General features: G+C 57.4%; 1 protein-coding gene across 2 annotated transcripts in view; it reads right to left on the bottom strand.

The window, feature by feature from the left end:
• The window catches only part of ATP2A3 (ATPase sarcoplasmic/endoplasmic reticulum Ca2+ transporting 3), a 39,104-nt gene continuing 26,268 nt past the window's right edge, over positions 1–12,836 (bottom strand). Inside the window, exons 16-21 of one of the 2 annotated variants that reach the window (XM_064378072.1) lie at positions 11,767–11,969; positions 10,815–10,900; positions 6,121–6,254; positions 5,594–5,711; positions 4,987–5,104; positions 1–1,527 (exon numbers count right to left, since the gene is read on the bottom strand). In XM_064378072.1, coding sequence (XP_064234142.1) covers positions 1,508–1,527; positions 4,987–5,104; positions 5,594–5,711; positions 6,121–6,254; positions 10,815–10,900; positions 11,767–11,969 — 679 coding nt within the window. In that variant the 3' untranslated portion in view covers positions 1–1,507. The remainder of the gene's footprint in view (positions 1,528–4,986; positions 5,105–5,593; positions 5,712–6,120; positions 6,255–10,814; positions 10,901–11,766; positions 11,970–12,836) is intronic. The other variant, XM_064378073.1, reaches the window with a different exon arrangement.

Genomic DNA, 12,836 nt, shown 5'->3' with positions numbered 1-12,836 from the left:
TCGCCCGACACACAACCTTTATTTCTCTACCAAACAGCACGTCAGCAGGCGGGTACAGGGCCCTGCTCCTGCTACCACCTCCTCACCTGCCCCCAGGAAAGGAGCAGAGAATCTCTGCAGGCACCGGACGCCCTGCCTCCCGCACTGCGTTTCTCTCACTGGCCCCCCAGAACCTGCGAGAGAGGAGAGGAGGGAGGCGTGGGAAGGGGGGCTACAGAACACAGAGCCCGTTGGTCTGCAAGGCAGGCTGAGTAGCTTTGGGGGACTAGGAAAAGGTTGTGAGTCTTGATTTACACACAAAATCATCACTTTGCACCCTCTCTAGGACAGCCAAGGCACGGGGCAGTACCTGATACTGTTTCCTGCCACAGCCAGTGAGTTTTTGCCTAAGTAGCAAAAGCTGACTTAAGAGAAAAATTCTGTCCATCAAATGGCACCTTCCTGTCATCTGACCTGACGCAATACACCAGGAGCGAGGGCGGGAGAGCAAGTGCCCGTGGGGAATTAGCCATCCTTAGTGATACGCTTTCAGCTCAGGGCTGTCGTGGGCAGGGGATAAGGAGTGAGACCAGGAGTCCAGGAGAGCCCACCAGGCTCGGAGGCCCCAGCTGTGCAGACGGTGGGCTGGGTGGAAGGGCACCTCGGTCAGGGACCCGACGCTGTCTGGGGTCTCAGGTGCCAGGGACGTGGGTGGGGAGTTTGACCTCTGCGCGGCACAGCGGGCGACAGCGAGACTCCAAAAGTCTTACGTGCTCAGGACAGGGAACCCTGAGTCCAGGAAGCGAGGGGGGCTGAGACAGTCCTTCCAGGCTGCCTCCCAGGAACGGCGTCTTTGCTCCGCCCCCCTCCCCAGTCCTTGTGTCTCTGCTGACCCTTCACCCCCCGGGCCCTGCACATATAAACAGAAACAGCCTCAAGCTCTCAGGAGCCGACTTTGTGGAAGCAAAGCGGAGTGGCGGGGACTGCCCACCCTCGCTGTGCACAGCTGGGCCCAGATGGCCCCTCCTGATCCCCTGTGGCTGACCCGGCCCCAGACCAGGCGCAAGGGAGAGGTCAGAGCGGGAAGAAGGACCCCCAAGAGTCCTCGTCAGTGAGGAGGCACCAGTCACCAAGTGAACGTCCAGCTTCTAAGCGAGGGGGGCAAGCTCCAGACGGGCTCGTGATTTGGGGGTGGAGGGGCCCCGGATCTCTGGGTCTGCTGCCAGCTCCGGCTTCCTGGCTGCCCCCGCCTCCAGCCTGCAGCTCCTGGGCTAGAGCATCAGAGTGGGGGAACTTCCCAAGAGAGTCCAAGAGACAGGAATTACAGAGCCCGCAGGCCAGAAGGAAGTGGGGACGGAGACCCCAGGATGGGGCCGGAGATGACCGTTCTGGCCTCAGGCCTGTGGTTTATCTGGTGGGGCCCAGTGGGCAAAGGGGCGAGCGTGGTGGCAGGGGTCGGGGTGGAGGTCAATGCTTGGGCACCATCAGTCTGAGGTACACCTCGGAGACTCCACTCTGTTCCCAGCACTCACTTCTGGTTCTTTTCTTCTGGAAGAAAAAACCAAGAGCGTGTTAAAATGTATTTGTGCCGGGCGCAGTGGCTCACACCTGTAATCCCAGCACTTTGGGAGGCTGAGGTGGGCGGATCACGAGGTCAGGATTTCGATATCAGCCTGGCCAAGATGATGAAACCCCGCCCCTACTAAAAATACAAAAGTTAGCCAGGCATGGTGGTGTGAGCCTGTAATCCCAGCTACTTGGTGGCTGAGGCAGGAGAATCACTTGAACCGGGAGGCGGAGGTTGCAGTGAGCTGAGATCTCGCCACTGCACTGCAGCCTGGGCAACAGAGCAAGACTCCATTTCAAAAAAAAAAAAATGATGCATGTGTAAGAGCACACATCCAGGCGGGTTCCTTCCAGCCGGTCCCTCCCAGCCCCTTCCATCCTCCACCTCTCCAGAACAGCCCCAGGCTCCCATGGCCTCTGTCACTCCAGACCCCCTGAGCTGCAGCCAGGATCCTGCTCTGCGGGACACATTCTCCCAACATCCCCCACGCCTCCTTCACTCCACTGCTCCATGAACACCTCCAAACCCCCAGTACGTACTCTCCTGGTTTTAAGTTTGGGGAACCGCCACCCGTCACCACAAGGTTCAGAACCGGGGTCATCCTTGCTTCTCTTGGCCAGCTCTCACACCCAGGCCTGATTCACTCAAAATGCGCCAGCTAATCTCTTCTGCTGCTGCCCCCCACCAGGACTCAAGGCCTCCCGCCCTGGCCCCAGCCCCAGTCTTACCATCCCACCATCCCTCTGCACCTAACATCAAGCCAAAGCTGAGATCCAGTCCCAACAGCCCATTTCACGGCTCCTCACTGTCCACAGGGAAAAGTCTAAGCCAGCCTGTAATTGGGACCTCCCAGATCTCCAACCACCCCCCCATAGCCCAGCCCCCAGGCCTCCCCTGACGGCTGCTCAGCCACACCTGGGCAGAGCCAGGAGGTGTGGCAGGAGGACCGCCCCCAGCCCCCAGGGCTGACCCAGGAGCCACAACTCTCCCCAGGACACATCCCTTGTAAAGGTCATAAATCATGGGGCAGCCAGAAGCATCAGGCTTCAGAAAAACTTCCCTAAAAGGCCACCCAGCTGGCTTGGGAGCGCCAAGGGTCCCTCTCTCACCCCCACCCCCTCTGGCTTTAGGAGGCCCCAGGGACCGCAGCCGCGCTGGGCAGGGCTGGCTGGGCTTCCAGCGGGCACATTCCTCGGGGTGCCTCCGCCCCACCCCTCAGATGGAGCCGAAGGTACCCAGCCTGTGTCTGTCCTCCAGGATCCAGGCAGCACCTTTCCAAGCCAAAAATCACAGGTACGACAGTCAGCCTCTCGGGGAGGCGGAGGTGGGGGTGCTGCCTGAGACTGCTCCCAGCGCCAGAGCTCTGCCTCCTCCCCAGATCCGATAACGCCGCTTGCCCACCTCCTGCTGTTAGTCTCACCCCCTTTTCTTTCTTTTTTTTTTTTGAGATGGAGTCTCGCCCAGTCTGGAGTGCACTGCAGCCTCCATCTCCCGGGTTCAAGGTATTCTCCTGCCTCAGCCTCCTGAGTAGCTGGGATTACAAGCATGCGCCACCACACTCAGCTAATTTTGTATTTTTAGTAGAGACGGGGTTTCATCATGTTGTCCAGGCTGGTCTTGAACTCCCGACCTCAGGTGATCCGCCCGCCTCGGCCTCCCAAAGTGCTGGGATTACAGGGGTGAGCCACCGCGCCCGGCCTCTGTTAGTCTCACCCCCTCTTGCCTGCCCTCCATGGAGGACACAGTCGCCCCCACCCCTTCCGTGCTCCCCCACTGCCCTGAGGACAGTGTCCAGGGTCTCTACCTTGGCACTCAAGGCCCTTGTCACCCCCTGGGCCTCACCCCTCTACCCTGCACTCTGAGCGCATCTGTGCTCACCCAATCCTGTTTCACCAGGTTCAAACCCGTTCTTTCCAAACGCTGCTTTAAACTCAAAGCCTCGAAAACTCCCCCTACCTCCTGGAATCTCTCCCTCCCAGCCCTCCTAGCCTGTCTCGCCCAGCCAGGGCCCTCCCCCTCTTCAGGCCCAGGAATCCTCCACCATCCAGCAGCCAATGGGCAAAGAAAGGCATCTGAGACACAGGCTTTTCCCCACTGGCTGAGACCTTTTAGCTATGGGCAGAATTTTCTCACTTTTACGTTTTCTCAGGAAAACCTGCCGAGCTCCTAGGTAGTTGTGGCCATCTGGGAAATCTCCCGAGGAAGACAAAGGAGCCACCGGGGCTGCCACGTCCCCAGGACACCCGCTTTGCAAGTGAGTGCGTGTGGCCAACGACGGCTGGAGGATTTCCTGGCAGGCCATCCGGGCGCTCCGGCCAGTGGCCAGTGCTGGGAGGCCTCAGGACCCCCTGGATGGACGTTTCCAGGGTCAGGTCTCCTCCTTTCTCCACATCTCCCAAGGGTGCAACAGAACACTGGCCAGAAAGAACCAGGCAGGGGGCAGAATGGCCTGGCTCAGCCGCCCCCACCCGTGAGCTCCAATAGGCTGAGTGCCCACCTGCACCCTCGAGTGGGCCCCACCAGAAGTCTGGCCACTCCCTGGACAGGCCAGCTCCCTTGCTCAGCCCCTAGGGAATGACGGATGCGTGATCTATTTATAGCCCCCCACTCCCTCTCCTGGGGCACATTTCTGCCAGAGGTGGTCCTCAAGACCCGGCTGCCCCCACGCAGGCCTCAGCCACTGCCCAGCCCAAGCTAGGCCCCTGCACCGCAGTCCAGCCACATGGCCACTGGCTCTGTGCATGTTCCCAGGAACAGGAGCTCACCTGCTTCCGCCCTCCCTAAGCAGCCCTGACGGCGAGACAAAGCCGTGTCCCTGACCCTTGGAGGTTCAGAATCACCCACTCTCAGAGCCCACCTGGCAGAGGCAGGTGGAGGGACCCCATGTCCCTGCCCACTTCTCCCCACCCCCACACCGGCCACCCTGTCCTCTCCACTCTGGAGTCAAGCTGTGAGCTCGGAAACAAAGAACGCTCCCCTTGCCCCACCCACAAGGTGACACCAAAGAGGCCAACCCAGTGTGGTCTGGGGTCCAAGAGGTGGTCGTGGCTGCCTACTCCAGGCCTGCGAGACTGTTCCCAGAATGCCTGGACAAAGACAGGCCACTGCAGAGGGGTCAGAGGCCGAGGCGCAGAAGAGGGGCCCTGGCCACGCAGGGGGTGGCAGGTGAAGACAGGCTGAGTGGCCGAGCGGTGCTCCCGTTGCTGGCCCAGTGAGCCCAGGACCCCTGTAGTGCCGGACCCCACAGACACCTTGGATCCCAGCCAACAGAGCCCCTTCACACCCTCCGCTTGGGGATCCAACAATGCCCTCCCCACCACGTGCAGACAGAGAGGCTCTGCACGCCGCACCCACAGCGTCCACGGCAGCCCAGGAGCAGAGGCAGGTGCAGGGCAGGCTGGAGGCAAGCGGGCAGCAGGCGGGGCGGGGCCTCCACTCACCGTCCACGTGCTTCCGGGACAGGTACTTGAGCGCCTCGTCCAGCAGGATGACAGGCAGGGAGATCTGCAGCACCACCACCCACTGGCGCCCGCTCAGTGGTGTCACCTGGAAAACGAGCTGGCGGGGCGGGGAAGGGAGGTTTGGCTGAAGGAAGCACTGACTGTCCCGTGCCCCGGCCGTCCGCCGGCCTTACCCCCCGGGACTCTGATGGACTCCTCGTGAGCACGCCTAAGAACCTCCTGGATGCAGCCTCCAAATCTTCGTCTACCCGGTTTCCTCAGCCTGAAGGCCCCCCGCCCTTGCCTGCTGGGCCAGCTCCCACCCATCCTGTGGGGAGGCGGAAGGATTCTGCCCAGGGAAGGTATTGTCCTTGCTCCCAGCCCAGCCTTGCGCGATCCCCTCAGCAAGAGGTTTTCCCCTCTCCGTCCCCCAAGTCTGGGAGCTCCTGACAGTGGGGCCATATCTGGAGGCGGTGGCTGGCCAGACCCCTCACCTCCCTCTCCTCCAGGTGGCTTTCATTGCAGGGGGGCCCGGACAGGCCCAGTGACCAGCCCGGGTCCCGTGATGTCCGGGGAGCAGGGCAGTGGGGCAGGCGGGGTGACTCACGGGCAGTGGCGGCACGAGCAGGATGAGGAAGTGCAGGGCCATGGACATGGCCACGGCCGCCAGCAGCCAGGGGTTCATCCAGGGTGGCATCCGCAGCAGTGACTGGTTCTCCGAGACGCTGCCAAGGCACAGGGCGCTCTCCTTAGGCCCTGCCGTGGGCACCCACCCCGTGGGAGGAGCCTGGCCACTTCTCCAGTGGCCCCCTTTCTCCCTCCCTCAGACCTAATCCTGGCCTCTCTATTTCTTCAGACCCTAGTCTCGGCCCTCTTTGTCCCCTAGACCCCAGTCCTGGTCCCCAGGGACTCTCAGAATCTCCCCGGGCCCCTCTGACCCTTACATCCCAATCCTGGTCCCAGGACCTTTGGATCCCAGTGTCGGACGCCCCAACCCCTAGACCCTAACCCTGGACCCTACTTGGCCCCAGACCTCAATCCTGGACCCTCTTGACCCATAGACTCCAGTCCTGGACCCTGCCCCTCAGACACCGATGCTGGAACCCCCAGCTCCAGGCCCTGCGCCCAGCCCACCTGTTGAGGGCATTGCACATTTCAATGGTCACGAGCACGGACAAGGCCATGGTGGTGGGAAAGCGGGACTCGAACACCTCACAGTCGATGCCGGCAAAGAGCGGGTTGTCCTCGGAGCACTTCAGGAAGTTCCTCTGAGGGCACCATGACGGGTCAGAGAGAGTGGCAAGTCAGGTGGGGCGCTGCTGGGTGGGAGGAGGGAAGCCTCACCCTGCCCTTGGCCCACGCCTGGGCACAACCAGCTCACAAAACGCTGCCATAGGGTGGGCCGGGGATCCCGGAAGGGGCTCAGGGTGGGGGGCGCTGCACCGTGCCAGGGAGAAGGAAGGCACAGAGTGGGACTGGAGCAGTGGGGCGGTGATCAGAGGGAGAACATGTGGCGTTAGCCTGGGGAGGCTGGCAGGACCCTGGAGACCACGGAATAAGGAAATGCGTGTGAAAATCAACCGACAAAACCATGTGTGAACGAATTTCACCTGTGTGGGACACAGGCCCCGATCACTGTTACTGAGATTCCGTTTACAGCCGGGCACAGGGGCTCACGCCTGTAATCCCAGCACTCTGGGAGGCCGAGGCAGGTGGATCACCTGAGGTCAGGAGTTTGAGACCAGCCTGTCCCACATGGTGAAACCCCGTCTCTACTAAAAATATAAAAACTAGCCAGGCGTGGTGGTGCGTGCCTGTAATCCCAGCTACTTGGGAGGCTGAGGCAGGAGAATTACTTGAACCCGGGAAGTGGAGGTTGCCGTGAACCGAGATCATGCCATTGTACTCCAGCCTGGGCAACAAGAGCGAAACTCTGTCTCAAAAACAAACAAAAAAGATTCCATTTACACCTCATACCTCACTCCATTTCTGCCACTGAAGAGACTAATGAATGGCAGGGGGCAGCCTTGACAGGCATCTTCTCTGTAATTAACAAGAAGCCGTTAGGGTCAATGAGGGAAGTCGCCTTTGCCCCTGCAAGCCCAGGGGCGTTTTCTTTCTGCTCACAAACCTTGTTCACAGAATCTGCTGCGATAAGAGGCTGAACTGAGGGCATCCGGGGAACTTGTCTTGTTCTTTCATAATACGGGGATGAGGGTGAATGTTTCCAACCGTTAACCGGCTTATTCTCCGAAAATACAGATCTGCTCCTGGGAGTCTAATCTGAACACAGAGATCTTTTCCATTAGAAACTGGGGCCATGTGCTGTGAACATAATCCTCAAAGAAAAGCCTGTAAAATGCCCGGCTGTCGGATCTACTGTCGGTCCCGTAAACACATCTGTTTTCGCACACTGCACAAATGCAGATAAGGCCACGCTGGGTATCTTTGCTTCTCTCTCATGCAGGAAGGAAAATAAGCGTGGCTAGATTTCTTATTTTAACAAAGAGATAAAGAATCTGATCATCTCTGAAATCAATGGTGGACGTTTCTCCAAAACTCAAGCTCCAGCCTTTGGAGCAAGTGCACGTTGTGCTGTTTTTGATTTTTGTTTCTGAGACAGGGTCTGACGCCCATCGCCCAGGCTGGAGGGCAAGGGCGCGATCTCAACTCAATGTAGCCTCGACTTCCTGGGCTCACGTGATTCTCCCACCTCAGCCTCCCAAGTAGCTGAGACTACAGGCCTGAGCCACCATGCCTGGGTAATTTTTGAATTTTTAGTAGAGACAGGGTTTGGCCATGTTGCCCAGGCTGCTCTGCTCTCAAACTCCTGGACTCAAGTGATCCATCCGCCTCGGCCTCCCGAAGTGCCGGTATTACAGGCGTGAGCTGCCGCGCCCGGCCTCATGTTTGTATTTGGTGTTGATCATAGAGAAGAGAAAATGTCCTGAACTTTGAACCTGACTCTACCCACCCAGTGACTTAGAGGCCCAAATCCTCCTGCCAACTGTGCCACTGCTGTCGGGTCCCACCCTGCCAGATCACCATGGCTTATGCATACATGTGCGCACACACACAGGGACACACACCTTGCACCCCGGCATGCGAATGCTTATACGCTTCCGCATCTACACACGGAAGAAAATACCAATGAGATCATGTCAGGACGTTTTGGTCAGTCGCGGTGGCTCACACCTGTAATCCCAGCACTTTGGGATTCCGAGGCAGGTGGATCACCTGAGGTCAGGAGTTCAAGACCAACCCAGCCAATATGGTGAAACCCTATCTCTACTAAAAATACAGAAGTTAGTTGGGCATGATGGCAGCTGCCTGTAATTCCAGCTACTCAGGAGGCTGAGGTGGAAGAATCGCTTGAACCCGGGAGGCGGAGGTTGCAATGAGCCAAGATCGCACCACTGCACTCCAGCCTGGGCGACAAAGCAAAACTCTGTCTCAAAAAAAAAAAAAGTGTCAATGGGTCTGTTGCTCTTGCCATAAATGAGTGGTGCAGACCTTCTGGATTTCGCCAGTGAGCACCTGCCACACACATCACAGGTCTCAGTTGCAGCCTCCGGAATTATTCATGAGAAGGTGCGCAGGGCTGGAACTTCAGCCTGGGTTCCAGTGATCCACCCGCCTCGGCACATCAGAAAACCCTGGGGGGCCCCATTTCTACAGGTGAGGCCACTGCTCCCCTTCGCCTGCCTGGTTCCTATTCCCTGCATCCTGCAAGGTCCCCCACCTTTTTATTTTTGTTTTTGAGACTGAGTCTTGCTCTATCGCCCAGGCTGGAGTGCACTGGTTCGATCTCAGCTCACTGCAACCTCTGCCTCTCAGGTTCAAGCGATTCTCCACCGCAGCCTCCCAAGCAGCTGGGATTACAGGCGCCTGTCACCGTGCCTGGCTAATTTTTGTATTTTTAGTAGAGACAGGGTTTCACCCTGTTGGCCAGGCTGGTCTCAAACTCCTGACCTCGAGTGATCCACCTGCCTTCGCCTCCCAAAGTGCTGGGATTACAGGTGTGAGCCACTGCACCCAGCCTCCTTTGGGTTTTATTAACTTAATTGATATTTACATAGCTCTTATGCAACAGATGTCATTTTAAACATTTTATAAGTATTAACTCAGTTCATCCTCTGGGTAGCCCTATATGGCAGGAAATATTACCATCCATTTAAGGGATAAGAAAACCAAGGCACAGAGAGGTTAAGAAGACTGCCCAAAGTCACACAGCTAGCATGTGGTGGAACTCAGTTATGAGCCTGGAACACTTGGGTGCCCCCGTTCTGAGCCACTCTGCTGCCCGTCAGCAGCTTCCTCCTAGAACCATGGAGCTCTGGACCCCCCCGAAATTCCAACTGCAACTCAAGTTCAAAGTTCTACTTTGGGTCTAAGCCTTGGCGGCCTCTGACTCACCACCTGCTTTTTCTCCATCAAATACCTCCCCCCTTGAAGCACCCTGTTTCCATGGCCCTCTCCCCACTAGACTGAAAGCTCTTTGCCAAGACTTGGCCTGCTCAGTCACTGCCACATTCCTAGTAATTTGTGTCAAGCACACAGTCAGTTCTTTTATTATTATTATTATTATTATTATTGAGATGGAGTCTCGCTGTGTCTCCAGGCTGGAGTGCAGTGGCACGATCTCGGCTCACTGCAACCTCCTCCCGGGTTCAAGCGATTCTCCCGTCTCAGCCTCTCAAGTAACTGGGACTACAGGCGCACACCACCATGCCCAGCTAATTTTTGTATTTTTAGTAGAGACGGGGTTTCGACATGTTGGTCAGGCTGGTCTCAAACTCCTGGCCTCAGGTGATCCACCTGCCTCGGCCTCCCGATGTGCTGGGATTAATTACAGGCATGAGCTACAGTGCTGGCCCTGTGTTCTTTTATTTTTAGAGACAGGGTCTTGCTCTGTCACTGAGGCTGAAGTGCCGTGGTGCAATCGAGGCTCACTTCAGCTGCGACCTCCTGGGCTCAACTGATCCTCCCACCTCAGCCTCCTTAGTAGCTAGGAGGGACTACAGGCACACATCACTGCACTTAATTTTTATTTTTTATTTTTTGGTAGAGATGGGGTCTCACTATGTTGCTCAGGCTGATCTCAAACTCCTGGGCTCAAGTGATCCGCCTACCTTGGCCTCCCAAAGCACTAGGATTACAGGCATGAGCTACCGTGCCCAGCCTCCCCTCCATTCTTTTTTTTTTTTTTTTTTTCTTGAGACAGAGTCTCGCTCAGTCTCCCAGGCTGGAGTGCAGTGGTGTGACCTTGGCTCACTTCAACTGCCGCCTCCCAGGTTCATGTGCCTCAGCCTCTTGAGTAGCTAGGACATAGGTACGTGCCACTACGCCCAGCTAATTTTTGTATTTTTAGTAGAGACAGGGTTTCAGGATGTTGGTCAGGCTGGTCTTGAAGTCCTGATCTCAGGTGATCCACCCGCCTCGGCCTCCCAAAGTGCTGGGATGACAGGCATGAGTTCCCGTGCCCGGCCATCCCCTCCATTCTTGATCTCCTCAGTTTGACCCTCTGCCTAAAGTCCCATCATTTAGGGGCTCATTCCTCTGGAGCCTCAACATTTTAGGGTTTCCCTGATAAAGGTAAGATAGGTCTGGCAGTCAGGCCCCTTGCCCCTCCTAACTGACTGGGATGGGGAGCAGCCTGTTGGCTTTGGAGGCTGTGCTGGTGTTTCTGGGTTTCCAGTGGGCTGTGAACGTGGCTCCCTGGGTGGGGATGTCTACGCGTGTATAGTGAGTGGGGAAGGACGCTGCAGGCCACCCAGCAGCTCTGGAAGTTCAACAGGCTCCCTGGCCATCCCTTGCTCCTTGCTCACCAGCTGGTAGAAGTTGACGTGAGGTCCCTCCGCATCATACAGGAACCACCAGGTGGCGGCAGCCACTGTGGCCAGGCCTACATACACTGCGGGGAGGGGGAGGAGACGGGCTGTAGAGAACGGGGTGGTGTCTGGCATCCGTTTCCCCGCCTCCTGATTTCCTGAATTCCCAGCGGGAGCCACCCTTTTCCTCTCTAAGCCATGTGGTTTGCAGGCACCTACCCTCGAGGCCCATGCTGGGCCCTGGCTGGTCAATCAGCATCCACCATACCCTTGGCTACAGTGACTGGAGATTATCAGGTGACACAAGGTGGCCGATGACAACAGGCCTGAGGCTTTTTTTTTTTTGAGATGGAGTCTTGCTCTGTTGCCCAGGCTGGAGTGCAATGGCGCCATCTCGGCTCACTGCAACCTCCGTCTCCAGGGTTCAAGCAATTCTCCTGCCTCAGCCTCTCTAGTAGCTGGGACTACAGGCGCCTGCCATCATGCCTGGCTAATTATTGTATTTTTAGTAGAGACAGGGTTTCACCATGTTGGCCAGGCTGGTCTCCAACTCCTGACCCCAAGTGATCCACCCACCTTGGCCTCCCAAAGTGCTGGGGTTACAGGCATGAGCCACCACACCCAGCCAGTATACCAGGGAGCAGTATGACAAAAAGCTCTCTCTTCTGAATTTGGGGTTGTAACGGAGTGAGCATGAGGGCAGGAGCTGCAGCAGCCATTCTGCCACCATGAGGCTCACGGGCCTGAGAATGAAGCTGAGGCAGAGCCAGTGACACAGAGACCCAGATCCAGCCACGCCTGAGGTGGGTATGCTCTGGTCTTTTCGGTTCCATGAGCCCATGCAGTTTCTACTGGCCCAGCCAGGCTGAGGCACACTGTCGCGGCTTGCAAGCCTGATACTAGGCTTTCAGGAAGCTTAGGAATTGCACGGAGCGCTCAGCCCACTCACCTCCAATAGCCAGGTACCGGAAGAAGAGCCAGCCACTGATGAGGGCCTCTCGGGGGTTCCGGGGCAGCTTCTCCATGATGTCCAGGTCTGGCGGGTTGAAGCCCAACGCCGTGGCAGGCAGGCCGTCTGTCACCAGGTTTACCCAGAGCAGCTGCACAGGGATCAGGGCTTCAGGCAGGCCCAGAATTGCCGTGAGGAAGATGCTGGAACAGAGTCATGGGCTCTAGCCCCCGGAAAGCCCGGCGTCCACCAGATAGAGGCTCCAGCTCTTGCTCAGACCCGAGGCTGGGAGCTCACCCACTGTCTCCACAGTGGCCCCTCTTCCCTCCGCTAGCTCTGATGTAAAGGGCGTGTGTACACGGCTCTGCCTCAGGCCTGACCAGCCCTGCCTTCCCCAGTCTCAGCTCTGGATCCTGGACATATCTGCTCTTTTTTTTTTTGAGACAGAGTCTTGCTCTGTCGCCCAGGCTGGAGTGCAGTGGTGTGATCTTGGCTCACTGTATCTTCTGCCTCCCAGGTTCAAGCGATTCTCCTGCCTCAGCCTCCTGAGTAGCTGGGATTACAGGTGCCTGCCACTGTGCTTGGCTAATTTTTATATTTTTAGTAGAGACAGGTTTCACCATGTTGGCCAGGATAGTCTCGTTCTCCTGACCTCGTGGTCTGCCTGCCTCGGCCTCCCAAAGTGCTGAGATGACAGGCGTGAGCCACCGTGCCCGGCCCCATATCTGCTCTTTAGATCTAGCAGAGGCCAAGTACACACACACACACACACACACACACACACAGACACACGTGCGCGAAAAAGGCATGCCAAAGCATCAGACGTGCAAAAACCTAGCACGTGCCACACAATCCTGCAAACACAAACACCTACACGTCTGCCCTGAGGTGCAGAGATGCAGAATTCATACCTGTCCAGCAGCACACATGCTCACCAATCCCCACACGCATCCTCACACGTGAGTACGAGTGTGTGCACAGTCACACACCGGCACAAACTCTTCTGCTCGTACTCAGGCTCAAAATGCACAAGAGCACACACGCATACATACACATGTCACACACACCTC

The sequence above is a fragment of the Aotus nancymaae genome, unplaced genomic scaffold (genome assembly GCF_030222135.1).
Source record: "Aotus nancymaae isolate 86718 unplaced genomic scaffold, 86718_ANA_hifiasm-v0.15.2.pri h1tg000018l, whole genome shotgun sequence".
In the NCBI taxonomy this organism is placed as follows: domain Eukaryota; kingdom Metazoa; phylum Chordata; class Mammalia; order Primates; family Aotidae; genus Aotus; species Aotus nancymaae.
This window is presented reverse-complemented; position numbering and strand designations above follow the sequence as displayed.